Here is a 21,598-nt window from a genome sequence, read left to right as displayed (position 1 = left end):
CAAACCCCAAACTCCATTCACTCGACCCAACCTACAAAACTCGACCCCAAAACTCGACCCACTCTTATGTTATTCTATCAATTTGTTAAAAATTTATATAATATGTATCATTTATGGAATCTATATAAATTAAGAAGAGCGGATCGAGCTATACAAATTATGAAATTTATATAAATTATATGTGTCATTTATGAAATCATTTATTCACAATAAGAAGAGTAAAAAAAAAGAAAAAAAATAAATAAAAAAATTTAGAGTAATGGGTCGAGCTCAACTCTTCTTATTTTTTTTATTTTAAAAAATGTTTTAAAAAAAGAAAATTTTTTAAAATAAAAAAAAAGTGGGTTGAGCTCTTCACTCTTCTTATTTGTTTCTCCACTCTAACTAATTAATAAACTAATTAACGAGTTAAATAACGATCTCACCTAACTAACAGATTCAACTCTTTTTTCTCGATTTAAAAAAATTAAAATCCATTTTATTTAATTAAATTTTAAATATATCGTATATTTTTTATTGACCTTATAATATATATATATATATATATATATATATATTAATAAAAAATTAAATGACATGTATTATTATTATTTTATATTTTATCAAATAATATAAAACAATTATCACGAAATTATTTTCAATTTAAAAAACTTGTTCGATAGAAGTTTTATTTAGAGTTTTTTTTATATAAAATATAGAAAGATTTGATAAAGTTTTTAGTAAGGTATAGTTAATCTAAAGATCTCATACTTAATAATATTGTGTAGATATAATATATATATATATATATATATATATATATATATATATATATATATATCACAGAAATGTACGTATTTTTAAATTTCCTTTTTTATTTTACATAATAATTATACTACATCCCGATCTAAAAAAATAATTTATAAAACTGCTCTTGTTCCACGCAAAACTAATTATAAAAATTGATAAAACTAAAAGAATTGCGATTTAAGAATAATTTGATGACGATTATGAAACATGAAAGCACTGTGGGGTACGGCGTGTTGGCATAGCATTATTGCAACAGCATGGAAAATAAAACACATGGATTGATTGCATCGGAGAAATTGGATTACCAGTTTTTTTAAGAAAACAAAAGAACCAATGTGCCATATTCACTTCAAAATTATTTCCTCACATAAAACAAAGCATAGGCAACCACGCTTCTGTCTCAACATAATGACATATAAATAAACAAAGATACAAGCTTTAACAAGACGACTCACCTATAAACCCAATATTCAAAAGCTATGGGCACATCAGATTATTCGGAATGAGAGATCCAATAAATCAGCCCGCTGCATGGGAAAGCAACGAGTAAAAAAAATCACGAAAGTTGCATAGATACATTGATCAATCAAGATTCTAAAATTGATGGACCTTTCTTTCAAGTATAAATTTGTCATTTTGCTGAACAGTTGTTTGTTCATATGCCAGGGCAGTAGAAAAGTTAAATGTAAATACACAGATCTTTAAATGTCATAACTATATGTTAAAGTAGGAAGAACAAAAAACCAGAAAACAACACATCCCTTACCTGATCAGCACACACACACATTGAAGAACACCTGCAACGCCTGTCCATGCTGAAGGACCGGTTGTCACCATCGCATCTTGTATCAATATGCCAACTGATGCAGCCAAAGAGACAAAAGATACAACATACGCAATGAAAAGCCAAACTTTCAACCTGAAAAATTAAGGGAGCGGCAAAATAGATTAAGTATAAAGTTGCGTCATTTACAAGTCAGTTTGCAGCGAATTTTATAGCAGAAAGAATGCAGTCGATCAGATAAGGATTTTGATGTTATTTGTTAAGATTTGCGCTATCATATTTAAGCTAATGCATAGCTCACATGGATGACAAGAAACCTTAATTAGATAACACCATATAATAGGAGAAACATGCAAAGACACAGAGATGGTAGAGAAGATTCAAGTCATTCTGATGTAACGCCAAATTACACAGTCGATGACACAAAAATAACTGAAACGAAGATCAACACATTGGTGAAGATATACATTCTACTTGTATCAAATTAAATTGGCTGAACACGTAAAATTAAGCACACATAAAATAGTTTTCCCTAACTTCTTTAGCAAACAAAATCTCACTAGTCACCGAAAATACTAGAGTTTCGGATCATGGAATTTCTCTATACTACAATCTGAGGTGCCTTGAGCTAGGGTAGTTGCTTAGTATCTAGAATTTTGAATACAGTTTTCCAAAGATCAAGTTTGCATTCCTAAAAGTACCCGTAATCCTTGGAATTTATGTCTGGCCGATATGCTATACTAAACAGCGGTGCAAAAATTTACAAAATGGTTATCTTGTTACCATAGATCGCGTCAAATAAAAATCCCAAGCCCTAACAACAATCGAAAACCCACAATGTCATCACGTCGAGTCGGTACTTTAAAAGCATGTAAGATACCTCCACTCTCCTTCATCGTAGGGCGAGTAATCAATATCCTCTTTCTTCACGCAATTAAACATCAAAGCAGCAAAAGATGCAAAAATTCCTGCAAATAGCAAACGGAAAAAAAATCTAATAACAGAACGCAATATAAAATAACAAAACCAAACTTTGTATCTGTAACTTGAGGACAAATACCTGGGAGATAGTGAACGAAGGGAACCTTGACGACGCTGCAAACAACAGCGTCAACCCAAAACCACCAGCCGACTCCGAATACCGCGCCAGAGATTCCGGGTCCGAAGATGGCTAACACCTCAACAAAATCCATAGCACGAAACGAAAAATCAGAGGATTTTGGAGCGATTGAATTGATTTTGATGTACTACTGGTGTTTATATTGATTTAACTTTAAACAAAACAATTTCACATAAAGTGAACAACATAATCACGAGGATGCTATTACATCTTAATGGTACATTGCAACTGTACTCTACAATAGAGTTAATTTGATTTTCGAACAGAACATCAAGTTATATTTGTATAGCTCAGGAAAAAACAAACCAAACAAAATTAAAAATTGACCACTCCTAAATTCAGAAGAAAAAATTGAAAATTAGAACGTTTACTAAAAACATTCGATTGGATTTATATTTATTAAAAAAACAAAGCCATCACTTCCGATTTTATCAATAATGTTTTTTTTATCTCAATAATTAGTAAATAGATTTAACCAATTTTTATAACGATAATCATAAGCAAAATAAACAAATTGAGCCAATTTTTTAAAAGTAAGAATCGAATTTCCGAATTAATCGGTTTGATCTAGTTTAACCAAAGTTTTACTTCCCTAAAAGAGTATATCCTAAGCACAGAAGCCAAGTTAGCTAATCGCAGCACCACTCTCCGCTGTCTTTTAAACTCGTGCAGATAACATCAAACTCCACTGGGACTGTATACCAAGTTTGGACGCAACAATTCAACGTCCCTTTTAAAAAAAAGGAGCAAGGGTTGAAGATTAACTCGACCAGTAGCTCAAAATACTGAAAATCGTTGACAGCGAGAGAGAGAGATCGAACGCCGCCTCATAAAACACTGCTAGACAAGCATAGGACCACATGCGAGAAAGTCGGCATCCGAAGACTGACAATAAATTCTGCCCGTCTGCCAGATAATTTGCATCCATAGCATCTACCGCTCATGTTACTAAACATGTAACAAAAGAAGAAGAAAATAACGTCATCTCATCAAGAACAGGACTCGTGCAATTTAACAGCAGGTCCAATCACCAGTTGAAAGAGATCCTTCCGATTAACATATACAACCCGGCTCCCGAGTGAGACTACAAGTTCGATTCTAGGCTTCTAGCCAAACATCCAATCACCAGTTGAAAGCGATGCCTCTAAAAAAATAAATGCAACGCAAAATGATGCCATACCTTTACTGTGTGCCACAAGGTGATGGACTAAAGGATTGCTCAAACTATCATAATTCAAACCATCTCCTGCCCAAGTGCTATTCGTTGATGTTCATGAAACTGAGCATTGGATGCAAATATCTAACAGAAAAACAACTTGAAGAGCATTCAAATGACTCCCGTGCGACCAAGGAGGGTCGAACAAATGAATAACTTGAGCCTGCAGTTGCAAAACTAGTATTCAAATAGTCAAAAACCAAAAATATTACAATGGAGACACATATTAGCTAATTGGTAAAAAGAGAGAGAAAAGAAGGGGGCGTATAAAGTAAAGAAGGATCACCTCAATGGGAGCCCCGGTTCATGAAATATCAAAACAGCAACTATAAACATTGTGAAGCATGCCAGTGTAGGAGGACACTGAACGGCCATTTGAATCTCTTCGAATATAAGAAAACAAAAACATCAATCAACTTACTTCTGGCAATACGAAAACCAGAAACCGGACAGAAAGGATGTGGTGCATCTATAAGAGACAAGTCAAAACCAGATCACACTCTAGTCTCACAGCAAAAGTATGAATTGAATTTATCATGCTGGGAGTATTCTGCTGCCAGGTAAGCTAATTGCTTTTAATGGAGAATTGAATATATACACTAACTTTTACAGAGTCTATAAAAGGTACTCCATCGAATGGCTTTATACAATTACAAGAAGCAGAAACTCATTGCCCTTTCTAACATGGAGAAAGAAACTACAACTAATCTAAGAGGGTTAAGAAGACTAGAAAACAAGTAACGTGACTTGACCAATTGAGCTGCTTGAAATACATGAAATGGGAAGAAATCCCTTTCCGCTGTACAGTATGCTTTGATAATGCATATACAACAATAATGCCCAACTTCCTGAACCGATCACATGCTCAGTCCATTTCAGCACTAAATCAGCCATTAATGGCACGAAAAAAACATTGCTGTGCCAAGGCAGGTACTGTTCTGGATTAGGACTTTGCTCACAACTGCTAGGCGCCTCAGATCCAAGACGATGATGAATCTACACATTACGTTCCATAGGTTCACCAGAAGATGCATCTGGAACAGTTTCCTTGTCCTTAGAAAGGCACTGAACCGGAACATAAACAAATCCTTTAGGTAGCCGCTGATTCTTCATGGATGCTTGGTCTGAGGTCATTACAAGCTCTTTTTCGAAAGTTTCAGTATGCTGCATAAATATCGAAAATAAATAACGCTATAACGATACAAAATAATCTGAATCACATCAACTACCATAACGACACTTACTTTATTATACTTATAATGCTTTTCCACATCATCTGAAGGATTTCGAGGCACAACAGAATCTCTGTGTGGAGTTTGCTTCCCAGAAACTGAAACCCTCTCCATAGGTTTTGTTAAATGAAGGTTTTGGGATGCAGAACTGTAGGCTGGTCTTTGGTTGTCCATGGAGATGGAAATTTTAATTCGCCTTTTACCTGCAACTGTGCTATCGACCGTTATGTCGTCTGATCTTTGTACTATTTCGCTGCCTGATTTGTAGCCATCTGTGTAACCTTGGATTGAGGTTGTAGCTGATTCCGAACTCATTTCAGGCTGATAAAAAGGGTGACGAGCCAAAGCAGATAGGACAGAGTCTCGACTTGAAGCAAGAATATGATGTGAGCAAGTAACCAATTCACGCTGAAAAGTACAAAAGCGGAAGAAAATTTTAGTACTCCACAGGTATGGTTGCGCGGAACACATGCAGAGCTTACCTTCAATTTCTCCCTTTTGATTATTCTTTCACATAGAAGGCGCAATCTTTCCAGTTCAACCTGCCAAACGCAAACGTGGATAAAGTCAGTCCTATGTAAGTTATAAAAACATAAAAGAGAGAACCTGAATATAGGAAATTTGATTCAAACCCAAATTCCCTTCCCCTGTAAAAGTGTAGCCCATTAAATAGCCCAGAGTTGGTTAAAACAACATAGGCACACAGTTTTATCAAATATTATCCTTGCCACACACTAAAGGTTCAGTTAAGATCAATTATGTCCATGAAATCCAGATAAAACAAGAAGTGTCAGGGATTATAAATGAAAAGAGCACGAGTTATAATCTCACAGATAAATATCATTATATTACTGTATGTTCTATCAATTGCCCAACTAAAAAAAATCATATATTTTCATTTAGGATGGCAGAAAAACTAGAAGCAGATACGACCACAAAAAAAGGAAGCCATGGTCACTTACCCTAATTTGCTTAAGACTCTTAATCTCTTCAGCCCCATTCCTTTGAGTGTCAGCCTGGACAAAAAAATCAAAATTAAATTTAAAATATAAACCATTATGGCATCTAAATTTGGCTGAAAAAAATAAAATAAAATACCTTGGCTTTCTGCTCTGAACTATGCTTTTCACAGTATGCCTTGTGTTGCGCCTTGCCCCCAACAGTATGCACCGTCATGTGGAAAGCAGAACTTCTAGCACAAGTAGGATGAAATGTGGTCTGACAGTGACCATAACTACACTGTACATAATTAAAAAAACACAAATAACGACATTGACGAAAACCAAGGTTAAGAACATGTGTGACAATCCACATATGTATATATCTTCACCTTAAGGCAGACACCCTGTTTTCGAGAGCAAACAATGCAAGAATCAACTCCCTTGCAGAGAGTTTCCTGAAAAAATAACCACGTATTAAACTTCACATATGCAGTCAAGGAGCAAAAGAAGAAATAAACCCAAAATCAAAATACACCTACCAGTCTCTGGATAGGATTGACTTGTCCTCTTTTGTAAGTTGCCTCCAACACCCACTACATTGATAACAAATGACAATGCACAAACTATGAGGAGAATGCAAAATAGAACCAAGAAAGTAAAATAATTTTTTTAGGCAGAAAAAAGAAAGATTTACTTCAGCACATAAGGCGTGTACCCATTGACCATCTTCTGACTTCCTGAAAGCACCGGCGGTACCACCACATAAAACACATTCCGCAAACAATGAGTATGTTGTCGAAGCTCCAGGTCCTTGAGAAGAAAATAATTCTTCACATAATTCACAATGCCATGGCACCGTTGAGCTTTTGATGCTACAATAGCAATCCAAATGTACTGTAACCTATGAGGCAAAGGAAGGTGATTAACACGATAATACTATTCGGAACATTAAATAAGAATGCTACTTCACAAATAAAAATTACAGAACTACGAAAATACCTTGCATCTGGAACAAACTAAAATTGGGTTCAAAATTGTCTCAGAACGTCTACATATATCACAGGTTCTGGGAAGTTCTTTCGAAATATCTGAAGCTAAATTGAAAGTATCATATGTTGTATCTAGTGAGCTTCTTGCAACAGCAGACATAGAAAGAGTCTCTTTCACTCGAGGATTCAATTGAGAGTTAACCTCAGGCCTTAAATCAAAGGCATTCACTTTCAAAAGTTCCTGAATACGAAAATAAAAATAAATGTTATATACAGAAAAACAACAATCGCAAGTAAAAATTTTAAGCAGAAGGATAACCTCCTGGTGTGCAGATTCTTCGAGCGTATCTTTCCTAAATGATGAAATTCTAGATGAAGCAGCAGCTGCAGCAGTTGCAGCAGCCAATATAGCCTGAGCTTCCCTATGCCGACGCTCTTTCCTGCCTTGCTTTTTTGTTTCCCTAAGCTCATGATTATATTGGCAAATTAACACAGCATCCCATTTTTTATTTCTTACAACATCAAGCTCCTGAGGAAGACTCCTAACAACCTTCATCACCAAATCATCTGGACACAGAACAGCAGGGAAATAAATTCAGTTACATCCTTGATAAGCATGTAACAAGAAAAGCGACAAGTCTCCAAATAAAAAGGTGAGAAAATGTGACAGAGCACGGACCACATAGGTGTTTTTTTGTAACAACGTTGCTAAGGAGCTTTTGCTGATAATAAATAAGTTCCCCTTCCACTTCGTCTTCAGGAGACAATTTCAGCATACTTAGATTTCTCGCCTTGATCAATTGGTCAAGACTTTCTCTGTCAGATTCAGATAGCCCACCGCCAGAAGTTGCCCGCAAGCTATGATTATGACAACAGTGGCCAGAACTAGAAGATGCTTCGAACTGTGAAACTTCTCGGTCTGTCAAATCTGCCAGATTTAGTGAGAAACCATTTGGCCCCATGGATAAATACAGGAAAAACAGACAAAATCTTACCTGAAGACTCGTAATCCAGAGTCTTCTCAAGCATGACATTCTCTGTCTGCAACAATTTGTTGTAGATAAATGGATGCACATATGAACCGGTCACAAATTCCCCATTTCTACAGAACAAAGATAGATTATGTCCAAGACTATCAAAATAATCTTAAAGAACTGAAAAATAAAATGGAAATAAAATTTAAGGCCCTAAGACACCTACACCTAATCACACAGTAGACATATTCCAATAAAAAATGGTTCATTCAACCATTCAACGCTTACGTCACCAAGAGTGAGTGAGTAGTCATCTGCTTTGATTTTTGAATCTCCCGAGCTAGACCATGACACTGGGACAAATCCTTCGACATCTCATCTGTCATAGCAAACAGTCAAGGTATGTAAGAAGTAGGCAAACAATTTGAGAGAGTGGAAGAAAGAGTTCTCAACAAACAGAACTCGCTGAGAAAATCATAAAATATTAATATACCAGTCCCAACAAAGCTGAAACACAAATTCAACAGTGATAAATCTGGCGTAAGAAACTCAAGGATTCATCGCGAAAGAAACTCAAGGACTCATAATTTAGCTAAGAAAGAAACCATAAAAATAGCACGAAAGGACGAGAATGAACTTCAATGATCATCTGTTTTATTCTGCTAAGTTATTCTTGAAGGCTCCTTTGTAAATAGAAATACATAAGCTTCTTAACAACAAAATAGAAATTCCGAACATTAATATAAAATACTTAGATATATTGTAGATACAGAAAATTCAATAACATCCAGGTACCATTTATTCACCATTTTCACGAGGAAGAATAAATCAAACCACATTTGTGACAGTATCAATATAAAACAGGAGGAAAAGAGGATACACTGTTATCCGGGTCCAGAGAGTAGTAGCAGGTGCATTAAACATACAACAGGAAAAAAAAATTCCTTGTGAAGAGCTTAGATCAGAATAGTAATTGATTTACTCTCCTCTTTCGCTGAATCTTTTTTTAAAGGACTCTTTCACCAAATTAAGACTTCATAAAATAAAACTTTATTATTTGAAAAAAATCCTCATTTGACAGAAACAGCACAGCTGCCAAGGGTTTTAATTTGCTCAATATACAATTCTTGTTTAGACTGATAAAGGAAACAAGAGGTAGGAAATGTCTGAATATTCAGCACCAGGTTGCCATAAAACAGAATCGGGAATAGTTGGAGAAGGTTGCCATAAATGATATTTCAACAATGCTGGGGTCAATTTACTTGTGGTTGTTTAATGGCGATGATACTTGACATACTCACTGCAACTATGCACATCTATCACTTCTGATAAAATACAGTAACCATATTAAGAAAAGTATCACAAATTACAAATTAAATGCAGCAGAGAAGTACGTTTCATCAGAGTAGATTTCAAATCAGTACCACTTTCAACAGCTGTTTAAATTTAAATGTGTAACATCAACCCCCTATCTTCTAACACGACCATCACACACTGGATTAAGTAGCATACCTTCAATTTTCAAGGGTTCGCTCAATGAACTATCTTCGGGCAGCACAGGATCAATCACCACCTGCATAACAGAAAGCATATGATGAAACTTCAGAGGTTCAAAATCACATTAGTAAAAATATGAATAGATTTAATGAAATTAGCACAATGACATCCTTCATTACATTGGATGCAGTATTAACCTTGAAAAAACTCAGACTTCTGACCACGAATCAGAGACAACCGAAAAGAATTCCACAGCACTAAAAGGTAATAAAAGGAAACCAAGAAGGTGATCGATGTCTAACTGGATCTCTTGCATGCCATAAACGGGACTTTTAAACAGATGGGTTAATTCTCATCAATCTTACGTTCTTTCACGAGACACTTCCAATTTGCAACCACCATAAAAATTGGAAAAAACAAATGTGACACGCAACACAAAAACTTGGTTAACAAAGGCAACGCAGAATCGCACCAAGACTCTATCACCAAAAGTTGAAACCTTTAAAACACAAAGGCCATCAACAATACCTTGGTTACACCAGGTAAAAACTTCCCAAGTGGACCATTTAAATCCTCTCCACCACGAACGCACATATCACCACCTTGCTCGGTGGTTAAATCAACTTTCTCCTTACCTCTACTTGATTTTTCGTCTCCCGAAATCCTCATGTTTCCTTTGGTTCTTCTCCGGGGAGGAACAGATTTAACAGGAACTGTATCGGCAGTATCAGATTTCTCAACTGAAACAGAACTATCACCTTCAGCTACATCAACAACAGCATCGGGTACGACTATCGGTTTAATCTTCACTTTCAAAGTTTTCTGTAAGCTAGCAATATGAGCATGGTCTTTTATCCATTTAACTATTTTGCATTGTAATTCAGGAGCCATGTGATTATCCTGCTCAAAGAAAAACAAGATGAGAAAATGCAAACAAGCAAAGCAAGTAAAAGCAAATGAAAAAGGATAAAAAAATGTAAAGGCAAATCGAATCAAAGATACATCAACTGATCACCCAGAAAGATAAATTTTCTATCGATACTGGATTTACAATATTCAGCTTGCAACTGAATCAAATCACTCGGCAAAAAGAAAATACAAAAAAAAGAAAAATAAGAAAATGTGAACATTACAGTTAAAATTGAGTTCAAATAACCCGGTGCAACACCAATCTCTAAGGCCACATCTTTTGCATCAACTTTACGCATATCAATCAACTGCATAAAACATATGATTGGCTTATTAAGAAAACAACAAGAATTATTTTGCTATCCTACATTACTTCACAATACCTTTTTCAGTATAAAAGTGAAATTGAGAGCACCATATGCATTAATATCTTCATTGTCATTCCTATCTACCGCCTCCTTATCAACATGACGGGGTCCAGAACTTGGTCCATTATTATCTAATAAAGCCTCTTTATCAATCAAAATATCATCCAGCTTACTAAGATCCTTGTCAGCTGTTTCAGTGTCAACAGAAAATTTATCATCATTTGTTTGGGTAATATTTAACTTGTGAGATTCATTTACTGTTGAAATCATCTGTCGTTGCTTACTAACATGAGAAACAGAATCACCTGCAGAAGAAACATCTTCAGCATTTTGACTGCTACTATCATGCTGAACTTCCGAATGTTTAGAGCAATATGCACGCAATTCAACCTAAAAGACATTGGAAAACCAGAAGACATGAACAAAGGGAGAGGAAAAGACGGAAAACTGCAAATGTTATGAGGTCTATAAATGAGCTAGCTTTAGCAACAAAAAAATGAGCTGTTTTCAAAACCACAACCACAAAACAATAGGAATCATAATCCCAAAATAGTTAACTTACAGTTTTACAGATTAAAGTAACAAAAGTACTGAAAAAACAAGAGTACACACCTCGTCACATCCAAGTTTTCCCCATATCTCCATTCTATATGTAGCCTCCCTGGCACAGATTGGATGGAATGAGGTTCTACAAGCTCCTAACAAACACCAAGTGAACAATTCGTCAGTAACAAGCAGACAAACAAATTAATTGCAAGTACAAGCTCCTAACAAACACCAAGTGAACAATTCGTCAGTAACAAGCAGACAAACAAATTAATTGCAAGCAATTAAATGAACCAATATCTATCATCACAGAAGGAGCTTAAATTATTTCATTCTAGTCAATTACTTCGACTCTTAAACGAGGAGGAAGAGGCACATGTGGCTTCAACGAATAAACTCGCATGGAAACACGGCTTCTACAGAGCACGATATGATATCAAACAAACCACAAAATCCACCGGGTAATTAACTTCCGTTCAGTAGAATGTCATCCCGGAAGTACAGCTTCGGGTATACATACTGCAGAACCCCTTCAAAGAACAATTTTTAAAAACCCTTGATTTAACAAAATCCAAGAGCTTCATTTGAATTTAGACGGAGGGGGTGCAATGGGTTCTTCAAAGACAAAAAAGACCTCCACGACCAGTATAAACAATTTAGATACAAAATTTGAAAAGAACCTTAAGTCCTTAACCACACAAACTAATCCATAATCTACTTTAAGTAAATTCTATAAATATGAAAAAGAAAGGCTTATGCTACAGATATGTACATATAATATCTCCACTTCTGCACTTAATCTTAAAAAATATTCATCCATACAAGTAATTACTCGTTACATGCTTCGAGTAGACCTTAAGTTCTAGATCAAATCAATTGTCTGCCCGCCAACATGGTCCAGGTTCCAAAAATTTTAAATATACAAAGTAAAGTAACAAACCAAATGATGATCATCGTAAAGAAAGATATACAGTGAAAGAATCCAACATTAGAGTTAGACTGTGAGACTTCTTTCAAAACAGAGTTAGATAACCTTTATCACCCATTTGGTTCAGTATTCCATTAGAAGTGATTTACAATTTGATTTTAGTTTTTCATATTCCATAATTAAGCATGACATCAACTAGTAACCGTAGCACACATGAGTGTCCACAAAATATAAAAATAAATTCAATAGAGTTTTGTAGAACAATAGAATCGATTGTGAATTTGAGATCTTCGGTGGAATTTTTCTATTTTGTATGATATTGTATGAGAAATGAAATGAATTGTAAGAGTTGAATGAATTGTGGATCGTTGCAAGAAAAAAATTGGAAAAGAGTTTGCACAAAAAAAAGTGTGAACAAAGAAGTAAACTAAGGGCAGTTTCGGAATATTGAAAAAGGCTTCACCAAAAAAAGTTATTATTGGGTGCTCTAGCTTAATATATAGCATAGATATATGGAGATCATCATTGTCATGTCCTACCTAACAAATTCAAACAGATAAAAACTGCACACACGAGCTTCAAACACAAATGAACTAATGAAGCCGCCAAAGCTTTTCAGTGGAATCATGATGCACCAAGCATTTAAATTTAATTTCCTTCATATAGGTTAAATTTTTTCTCAGGAGAGGAGACACTGCTGTAATTTTTTATTCTCTCGAACGATTAAAACCAGAAATATCTCTAGAAACAAACAATCTATGTCGATCATGCCAGCTTCTGGAAACTCTTATAACTCCGAATTTTTATTTAGCCAAATAACAAAGAAATGTTGTGTGTCCAGCCCATTCACATGGGGAAAAAGGGTAGACTATTTAAAGGATCTTACCACGGAACCATTTTAAAATTGAAACAGCTACACACGGACAATTACCACAGCATGATTAAAACTGATGTACCAAATCCTTCTAGTTTTAGATATTTTGTTTGCATTTTCCTTGACGGCCAACAGACTTTTGCAAGATGTGATGCAAATTTTATTAGCAACCCACCATTTACGGAAACATTAGTATCATACACTTAAAAAACTGTGGGCCAGTTGTTTCAGCAGGCCTGACGTTAAAACAGGTTAGAGGAGAGCGATTATAGGATCCAAGACGGCCAAGCCTTTTGCATCTAAAAGCTACTTTCACAAACAATTGAAAATCATTTGCAAGGTCAGTAAGCAATAAGTATTCAAAGTTACTGTAAAGGCTGCCACTTACCCCAAAAGAAACATGCGCTACTTGTAGGAAAAGTAAATTAAGGGAAATAGAGGAGAAATATAATTTTTGAAAAATGAATGTCAATCTCTATTTTATTAATTATTTTCAATCAGTCTCAGTACAAAATATTAGATCGGAAAGTGGCAGAGCTTTCTCTATTAGATCAAGTAGTGAACTAATAACATAAAACAAGAATCAAATGACAAAACAGGGAGCAGTCCAACTGTCCAATATGTGAACGCACTAAGAAGCCATAGCACATCACAAATATTTGCTGTCCTGACATCCAACAAGAAAATGGAGGGTGTAACATAAGAAATCAGTAAAGCATACCGTTGCTGCACCAGACACAGGCACCACATTTAACCTTGCACAAAGTACAAACCGACTTCCTTCTCACGTTCTTTAATTTATCCAAATTCATAATCGGTTCCATTGATCTAGTGTTCTCCAAATAGACCTCAGGAATCCACTGGCAGCAAAACAGATGAGCAAACTCAACTTCGGAGCTCTCATCCTCACTCCCAAAACCTGTTTTACACACAGGCTTCAGGGCACCACCTTGTTTTGGACAAAGCAAACATGGCCTCTCCGAAGTTAAACCCAGAGTATCCTTAAATTTACACCACGAACACAGCCAAGAACTATTGACCTCTTCTTGAACCCCATAACACCTCTGATGTACCACCATCCCACAAGAACTACACTTGATTAAGCAATTCAAGGGGTCACCATTTTCACCATAACTACAATAATGACAGACATAATCTAACTCTGCAATTGGACGAGCCACAAGGAGCTTCTCCAAGCCCGCATCTGTCCCTAGCAATTTCCTTTTCTTAGAAGGACGCTCTGATGCCAAATAAATTTTATTCCTTGATCCTAAAATCCATTCTACACCACTAAAAGAAGAAAGTTTTTTCTCATTGTTTTCTCTCTTCTCTCCATTATTTTCATCATTGATTAGTAGATTGCCATTTAATCCCTGGTCGCCATCCACATCCATGGAGTCTTGCTCGTTCTTTTCTTTCACCAACATCTCCTTAACCATCCCATTCCTATTCAATTCATTTGCATTAGCTATACTCGAGTCATCATTATCACGGAACCGCATAAGCAATTCATTTAATGCATCATATCGTCGACGAACACTGTCATCATTATCCAAACATGGAATCATAAAACACTTTTCATTGCCATGAAAACCCAACTGAGACCTCTTCCAGCCTTTCGATATCCTCAATCGTCAATTCTCGAAAGTACTCATCAGTCTCAGTCCAAAGAATGCCTGCGCGTGGCTGCCTGGGGGCTGAGGACTTTTTATCCGCGCCAGAATGCGGCTTCTTGTGCCTTTTACGACCATCGGAATGCCTACTCAACAAATGTGTCAGTCCATTGGGTAAACCATTAGCACCGGAAACTGAAGCTGTAGATGTCTGTGACTCGTCTGAAAGGAAGGGAGGGCGAAAGGATAGTGCTTTACGAGCATGAGTGTAGAAATCAAGCTCAGCTGTAAACGTCGGGGGCAGTTCAGTAATATTTGGAAAACTCGGGGGCGTTTCGGTAATTTCGGAATTGGAATTAGGGCACTTGTTATGATTGGTATTAATATCAATCTTGGTCTCGGTGGTACCCCTACCACCGGCCATCGTTTTTCTACGCCACTGGCGTCTACCTCTGCCTCCGCCTCCGCCTCCACCGGTCATCTCGCCCATCGCCGCTTCCGACCGTCGCTGAAATACATTTTCCTCGAACCAAACCCTAAAAAATTTCCCCAAATCCTTAACAAAAACTAACCTAATTCGATTCGCCTTCTGCAGATTCAGAAGAGAGAAGGGTGTCGCGGAGAAGATTATCACGTGTCTGTTTTGAGTGTGCTTTTGGTTGGAGGATGCGGCTAGGGTTAGGGTTTCTTGTCGATTTTGGGGGTAAATGTTTGGGCCTGCTTTTTTATTTAAATTTAGTGGGAGGGTCAGTTGGCTTTAGTGGATCCGTTTTTGGGTACGTATTTCGGGTTTTTTTCGAGTGACACAGACAGAGTCGCGTTGGCGAACAGCGGTTCCTTTGCGGGTTTAGAAAGCGCCGATTCTTTCGGTATCGAGAGATGCGACTTCTGAGCCCGTAGGAATATTGCGTGTTTTCGTGTCATTGGCTCGGTCTTTGACCCGTATATGGGTGCAGTGTGAATGTGATAATACGAGCTTCGGAGTTTTCTTTCCTATTTTACTCTTTCTCATTTTTTATATTTTATTTTTTCTTAACAAATAATATTATATTTATCGTCATAAAAAATTGCTCACATGAAAAATAATATTATTTTTCTCCAAACTAGCCACCGTGAAAAATAAACTTTTATCTCTATGTTGTGATGTCAATATGTTGTAGTATCAGAATATTTAATATATTAATCACATGTATTCAGGACACACACAACACGTGTGCCACGGTTACTAGTTATTATTATATATCTGTTACACTGAGAGATTGATTTTTTTCCCCAAAATTCCCTCTCTAATAAAAAACAAAATCATCATCCATATTAAAAACAATAAAAATATAAACATGGAAATTTTATTTGTTAAAAAAATCATTTATGAAAAATCCTTTTACCTTAAAAACGAAACATAAACATAATAAATTTGATTAAAAAATTCGCCAACACAAAAAATTATTCAAAAATTATAATCTGAAATCTAATTATTTTACATAAATACGGATATTATAAAAAAATATATATTAAAAAAAATGCAAAACTAGCTTACGAAATACGAGTACGTTGGAGAGTAATTAATTGGGTAATAAAACTTCAAAAATAAATTTGTACAATAGTATAATTATATTCTGATCTTTAAAGGAGAAAATAAAACTAAATTTTAAAAAGAAAAAATCAAATTAATCAGATTGCAACTTCAAACTAAAACTGGATCAAAACCAAAATAACCAATCTTTATGTTCCTCTGGCCCAAGAGGATTCAGCCTGGCCCAAATTTACCCGACCCAAGATAATAAGAAAACGATCGACCCGGAGTCGAGCTCCAGGCGTCGTTCACCAGCTATTTTCATATCTTGTCGGCCAAGTAGGTCGATCTCCATTTCGAAGCCCCACAAGGTGAGAATTTGCAACCGTTTGTTTGTTTCAAGGTCACGATAACAAAATTTCACGAGCTCGAGCTACAATGATATTTTGATTTCTCAATTTTAATCTCCTGCTGTTTCAATGCTTCTTTATTGATGGGTGGGAGCGATCACAGCACAAGATTACTTTGAAGGTTCGTTTTTTGAAAAAATCTAATCTTCTTCCAACTGATTGCAACTCTGTAGATGATTAGGAGGGCCAAATGTGCCACGAAGGTTAAATCTCGATGTTTTTTTTAATGATAATGTTCAAATCTTGATGTGGAGGTCATGGATTGTTATTTTCTCTTGAGTAAACAGTTCTAGATATGATAAGAAATTAAGTCCGCTACTGGTGCAAATCTTTGGCTTCATTTGATTGTTGGACGGCATCAGTAAAAGGCTGGAAATGGTCTACTTTGGGTTGGGTACATGTTTGTCTAGTTGAGATGTTTGGGTTGGGTGAAGATTGTGGTACGTGTTTGTCTAATACAGTTCATTTGATTGTGGGTATATGTTTATTTAGTTGAGATGTAACACAACTATAGTAGAAGATTGGAAATGGTCTACTTTGGGTTGGGTGAAGCACAAGTATTACTTGATCGTGAGATGAAAATGTGCACCGTTCTCCAATACTTGGGTGAAGCACAAGTATTACCAGTCCATGTCCAATGGGTTTGTTTTTTCTTTTTTTCCATAACACTGCTTGTGTTTAAATCTTTTTGGCATCGATTAGGGTAGAATGGGCAGGAAAGCTGGTACGTTGTATATTAATCCAAAAAAGTTCGGCAATCTTCAAAAACCTTGTATGAGAGAAATGGTTTCATTTCTTAGTTGTTTGGCTCTAAGCCAAGGCAACGATGAAAAATGTACTCGGCAGAAGTCACTTTTGAGTGCTTGCATGGATGCTCAGGTAAGTGCAATGTGAACATTTTATTCAACTTCCCCTTGGCAATTTTCGTAGAGAATTTGGTTTCGTGCTCCAGTAAAATTATCTTCATGTCGGGGCTTCGTGCTAGTGACTTACCATTTCTATCCCCTTTCTGCAGACTGCTAATAAAAGAAAGCCTTGGGGTAGCATCAACTATCACTTGCAGAGGCTTAACAGAGGAAGAAAGTAGGAACTGGGCTTTGGTATTGCAGAGGCTTAACAGAGGAAGAAAGTAGGAACTGGGCTTTGGTATTTCCTTATGATTATGAGACTGCATCACCTGTCATCTTCTGTGTGGAAAACAAAGTCCCGAGTTTAAGTATTTTTTATGGGAATTCGTTGACAGATTAGCTAAAGAATATTCTGGCCGTTTGTTCAAATCCAGTAAACAAACGTAATTTCAGAGTTTTTTGCAAGAGTTTTTAATGTTTATGTTTCAAGCTGGAGGGAACTTATGTTCGGGAAATTTTATGTGATTCGGATCGATCCACAACCGTATCTATCTCATCTTTGTTGGCGTTCCTATCCCACCAATGCGCTGTATGAGTTTCTGCAAATAAGTTCTCATTTAAGTATTAAGAACGTATTAAAGTTTCCTTTATCCAAGAATGGCTACCCGATATTCTTCTCATTGAGGACACTTTCTTTCACCACCATTTCTACAAAATGCACAAGCTATAAATTTTACACATTAACAAGGAGAAGACTCGAAGATGGAAGTCTGAAATTGCTATTAATTGATGCATCAACCGTAGTGTACTGAAAAGCTCGTTTGAGCAACTGTTTTTCACAACAGAAGACTTCCTCCTCCTTTTTTGAATCAATATATATATATGTATATGACATATTAATTGACAATAAGCTTGTTTTTATTATATTATTTTGTAGATTTCTAGAAAACAATCAATCATAACAATTTTATGGTAATTTTTATTTATTATTTTACTTGAAAAAACATTTATTCACACTCAAACTTGAAGCTGGATATCGTCCCTGGGTGTTATATAGCCTATGCTCTTTGTCTCTAGGGCATTAAAACTGATTTGTTAATCCATACACTAACACCTGATCAGTGGAAATTTTGTTGAATATTCATACAAATGGAGAGATATTTACCAGTCCCATGGCCGGTTGATGATTGCGAATGAGATTGGAACATTAATTTTTCTGTACATTGTGGATTGTTGGATGGCTTATTTCTAGTATGTCAAAAAAGATAAGTCCTTTTTTTTTATTTTTTTTATTTAAGCAACAGGTAGGTTCCCCAAGCTGACTTACTCAATCCCATGACTAGTGAGTTTGTAGGAATTAGACAAATTGACATGCTGCAATAAGTTTGAGGATTTTATGCTGCTTATAATATATCCTGGCATTAGTAAAATGTCAAGTTGTTCTTTATATGTAAGGCTCTATTTTGACAGATACTTATGAAACTTTTTTTTTATATAAAAATATTTTTACAAACTTTTTACGAAAAGTTTCAAAAGTTGTTTTAAGAAGAAATATGCGTGCGAGAGCCACCACCCACCGCGGGATACAGCCTTCCTAATAGGAATTGGTCAAATCCCAACGTGTTACATAAGACAAATATTGTATAATTGTTCGATTTTCCGCAATTTTCTCTATTATTTTGTAAAAAAAAAATTGATTAAAAAGCAACATGTTTTGATTTCAATTATTTTTTTCATTTCTAAAACATTTCTCAATTGTTAATTAAAAATGTATTTTTTTAACATTTTAAAAAAATTAAAAAGCTTTACAATAGTATTTTTAAAGATGTAAGATCTTAATCGAATACATACTTTAAATTTTTTCACTTGTAAAACGCTAAACGTAACCTTATTGTCTACTGTTAATGTTAAAACTACTTTTCTTGTCTTAAACCAAAACAAAAAATCACTTTGTTTGAATTCGAGTATGTATCGATAACTGGTTTGAAGCACTGGCGGAGCCAGCTCAGGCCCAGTGTGGGCTTGTGCCTACACTGGGCCAAATTTTTTTTTTTATATGTTTATGTATATATATATATATATATATTTATTTATGTCTAAATTTTTAATTTGTGTAAGTTATTATTATATGTTTAGCTGTCTATACTGATCCAATTTTTTTTTTTAATATTTTGTAAACCCAAATTTTAGACTCCATTTTTTACATGTTATTAGTATCCAAGTATATACTCTATAGCCTCCTTAATGTGTTTTCTCTTCTCGAGACATGAACGTCATATACTTTGATTAACAATCATTCAAATTCATTTTAATTATTGCTTTCATCTTTCATAATCTCTAAAAAATCCAAAATGTTACCAAATTTTAGGTTCGTTTTTTCGTTCAATGTTTGTCGATCATTCAATTGTTTTCAATGCTACTAGCTGTGCGTAATTTGTGTTCAAACTTTATGACACATTATTTTTAGATGTCGATTAATCATTGTTTTTTTTTCTTTATTAATTATAATATATTGTTGCCTATACTGAACCAAGATCCTGGCTCCGCCACTTTGAAGTATGCATGTTTTGACGACTCCCTGTTTAGTGTTTTCAATCAGCCCATTTGGTTGAATTTTGTCTAACAAGTAACAAAAACTGAAAAAGTAAAAACTATGAAATAATTAAGAGAAGAGGTTACATCTGAATTCTTATATGTTATATATATTATGTAAGGTATATATCATCAAACCGGTGGCCTAGGTGGAAAATTGTAGTTTAGCAAATGAATCTGTTGAACCTGCAAGTGTTTTAGAGCCACGCCGTTGCACCTTCTCTTCCAGATATTTATCTCATCCTGGCCGACCCCTAGCGGCGGTGCCGCCCTATGCACCACTGGCAAAGGCGGATCAAGGTCACCTATATCCACCACCTTAACACAACCTTCACCACGGCCATTAGTCTTTAACTTTATAATCGCCGTCTCTGCGTTTGTTCTGCAGCTTCTGATTCCACTTTTGGCTCCGATATTGGTGGTTGTGGGCAAAATGGTTTTGCTAGAAAAGAGTTTTCTCGGGTTGGTCGACTTGTGGTGGTTGGCTGATAGAGCGGGGTGGCCAAGCACTCTGCTGTTTCTCTTGACTTGTCCTATGCAACTGACTTTGGGTGATGCAGGTTCTTCCACTGATGTCTGATCTTTCCGGTGATTGTTTACTTTGATGTCTTTGATTGACAAACGGCAAAACATTGGCAAGAAAATGGTTTTTTGGTGGAAGTTTTTGCTGTGATGATCACATCTGCTTCCCATGAATTTTTTTTTTTATAAATCTTCTTCTCTTTATGTTTTTTCGGGTCTTGGTGTGTGCTTTCTCGATTTGAAAAATAAAATGTGCCAAATCTTGGCATTGGTTTTCTTATATACATGTAGGCATGGATAGACAGGCACGCTCAAAACTAAGTTGAAATTTGAATACTGTCATAAAGACTCGTGTCTCCATGTGAATTATTACACATCAAAAGTAGAGACACCAAAAGGTTGATAATTTATACGATAATGCATACTGTCCTGTGGTATTAAAATGCCAATTTCTGGTAACCTTGTCAAAAATATTTTTGGGAGGTGCGTGACATAGTTAAAAATATCTTGTATTTGAAATAATCATACATTTAAAAATAATATTGAAACCATAATACTGTAAATTTGAGCATATAATCTAAAAAAAATTATCATGCTCGTGGATAGGGATTACAACTTTTCTCACGAGTTTAGGGTCCCATAGGGTAACCCCGAAACAGGGACCGAGATCCCCGATTTTTTCGGTTTTGGCTTCGAGTTCGGGGATTTTTTTAAATCTCCGACTGTAGTTCGGGATATGTATGAGATTACTATCATCATCTCTAACTCGCCCCGAAAATAATATCAATAATAAAATAATAATATTATTAGTATCAATAATATAATAATATTATTATTTTTTAAAATATTAATAATATTATTATTAGTAATGTTGATATTAATATTAATAGTATCACTAATAATAATAGATAATAATAAGTTTTGGTTTGAAAA

The 21,598-nt window shown here is 35.4% G+C and overlaps 4 protein-coding genes across 12 annotated transcripts; 1 reads left to right on the top strand and 3 right to left on the bottom strand.

Annotated features, from left to right (window-relative positions):
• Nucleotides 1-1,132: 1,132 nt before the first annotated feature.
• LOC140832555 (uncharacterized) lies at nt 1,133-2,942 on the bottom strand. Of its 3 annotated transcripts, XM_073196641.1 has the most exons (5): nt 2,634-2,929; nt 2,454-2,541; nt 1,556-1,708; nt 1,252-1,316; nt 1,133-1,209 (listed from the first exon to the last, which is right to left on the bottom strand). In XM_073196641.1, exons 1-4 carry the CDS (start codon nt 2,764-2,766, stop codon nt 1,283-1,285), a joined length of 408 nt encoding a protein of 135 aa, XP_073052742.1. In that variant the 5' UTR covers nt 2,767-2,929; the 3' UTR covers nt 1,133-1,209; nt 1,252-1,282. The 3 variants fall into 3 exon arrangements, with proteins under 3 accessions (XP_073052742.1, XP_073052743.1, XP_073052741.1); XM_073196642.1 differs by having other exon boundaries at nt 1,133-1,316; nt 1,556-1,649; nt 2,634-2,942; XM_073196640.1 differs by having other exon boundaries at nt 1,133-1,316; nt 2,634-2,928.
• Nucleotides 2,943-3,209: 267 nt separating this feature from the next.
• LOC140832554 (uncharacterized) lies at nt 3,210-14,940 on the bottom strand. 3 transcript variants are annotated; one of them, XR_012118135.1, is made up of 21 exons: nt 13,889-14,940; nt 11,432-11,517; nt 11,125-11,209; nt 10,835-11,007; nt 10,676-10,759; nt 10,071-10,442; nt 9,558-9,618; nt 8,334-8,424; nt 8,067-8,173; nt 7,751-7,999; nt 7,391-7,638; nt 7,082-7,312; nt 6,777-6,983; nt 6,622-6,675; nt 6,472-6,537; nt 6,240-6,380; nt 6,104-6,157; nt 5,624-5,683; nt 5,154-5,549; nt 4,196-5,073; nt 3,210-4,072 (listed from the first exon to the last, which is right to left on the bottom strand). XR_012118135.1 is itself a non-coding variant. In XM_073196638.1 (20 exons), exons 1-20 carry the CDS (start codon nt 14,733-14,735, stop codon nt 4,906-4,908), a joined length of 3,780 nt encoding a protein of 1,259 aa, XP_073052739.1. In that variant the 5' UTR covers nt 14,736-14,940; the 3' UTR covers nt 3,210-4,905. The 3 variants fall into 3 exon arrangements, 2 of the variants coding, with proteins under 2 accessions (XP_073052739.1, XP_073052740.1); XM_073196638.1 differs by having other exon boundaries at nt 3,210-5,073; XM_073196639.1 differs by having other exon boundaries at nt 3,210-5,073; nt 7,751-7,990.
• Nucleotides 14,941-16,511: 1,571 nt separating this feature from the next.
• Nucleotides 16,512-18,134, top strand: LOC140831647 (uncharacterized). 5 transcript variants are annotated; one of them, XM_073195393.1, is made up of 3 exons: nt 16,512-16,664; nt 17,406-17,582; nt 17,719-18,134. In XM_073195393.1, the coding sequence occupies exons 2-3, from the start codon at nt 17,412-17,414 to the stop codon at nt 17,788-17,790; spliced, it is 243 nt and encodes an 80-aa protein (XP_073051494.1). In that variant the 5' UTR covers nt 16,512-16,664; nt 17,406-17,411; the 3' UTR covers nt 17,791-18,134. The 5 variants fall into 5 exon arrangements, with proteins under 5 accessions (XP_073051494.1, XP_073051496.1, XP_073051495.1 ...); XM_073195395.1 differs by having other exon boundaries at nt 16,538-16,664; nt 17,411-17,582; XM_073195394.1 differs by having other exon boundaries at nt 16,573-16,824; nt 17,411-17,582.
• A 2,141-nt stretch (nt 18,135-20,275) lies between these two features.
• LOC140831896 (uncharacterized) lies at nt 20,276-20,776 on the bottom strand. Its single transcript, XM_073195608.1, has one exon. It carries the CDS (start codon nt 20,774-20,776, stop codon nt 20,276-20,278), a length of 501 nt encoding a protein of 166 aa, XP_073051709.1.
• Nucleotides 20,777-21,598: the final 822 nt, after the last annotated feature.

The sequence above is a fragment of the Primulina eburnea genome, chromosome 5 (assembly GCF_022965805.1).
Source record: "Primulina eburnea isolate SZY01 chromosome 5, ASM2296580v1, whole genome shotgun sequence".
Taxonomy (NCBI): domain Eukaryota; kingdom Viridiplantae; phylum Streptophyta; class Magnoliopsida; order Lamiales; family Gesneriaceae; genus Primulina; species Primulina eburnea.
The sequence above is the reverse complement of the archived record's forward strand: the minus strand, read 5'-3'. Positions and strand labels throughout refer to the sequence as shown.

Excerpts from the sequence above, each read along its gene's own strand:
- LOC140832555 (XM_073196641.1), bottom strand. The coding sequence starts at position 2,766 with ATGGATTTTGTTGAGGTGTTAGCCATCTTCGGACCCGGAATCTCTGGC. Across the intron at positions 1,709-2,453 it reads TACGATGAAGGAGAGTGGAG|GTTGAAAGTTTGGCTTTTCA; the intron begins GTATCTTACATG and ends TTAATTTTTCAG. Across the intron at positions 1,317-1,555 it reads TGTGTGTGTGTGCTGATCAG|CGGGCTGATTTATTGGATCT; the intron begins GTAAGGGATGTG and ends TTTCCCATGCAG.
- LOC140832554 (XM_073196638.1), bottom strand. The coding sequence starts at position 14,735 with ATGATTCCATGTTTGGATAATGATGACAGTGTTCGTCGACGATATGAT. Across the intron at positions 7,313-7,390 it reads AAGAATCTGCACACCAGGAG|GAACTTTTGAAAGTGAATGC; the intron begins GTTATCCTTCTG and ends TTTCGTATTCAG. Across the intron at positions 6,158-6,239 it reads GTTCAGAGCAGAAAGCCAAG|GCTGACACTCAAAGGAATGG; the intron begins GTATTTTATTTT and ends TTTTTTGTCCAG.
- LOC140831647 (XM_073195391.1), top strand. The coding sequence starts at position 16,877 with ATGATTAGGAGGGCCAAATGTGCCACGAAG. Across the intron at positions 16,907-17,405 it reads GGGCCAAATGTGCCACGAAG|GGTAGAATGGGCAGGAAAGC; the intron begins GTTAAATCTCGA and ends GGCATCGATTAG. Across the intron at positions 17,583-17,718 it reads GTGCTTGCATGGATGCTCAG|ACTGCTAATAAAAGAAAGCC; the intron begins GTAAGTGCAATG and ends CCCTTTCTGCAG.
- LOC140831896 (XM_073195608.1), bottom strand. The coding sequence starts at position 20,776 with ATGTTTTGCCGTTTGTCAATCAAAGACATCAAAGTAAACAATCACCGG.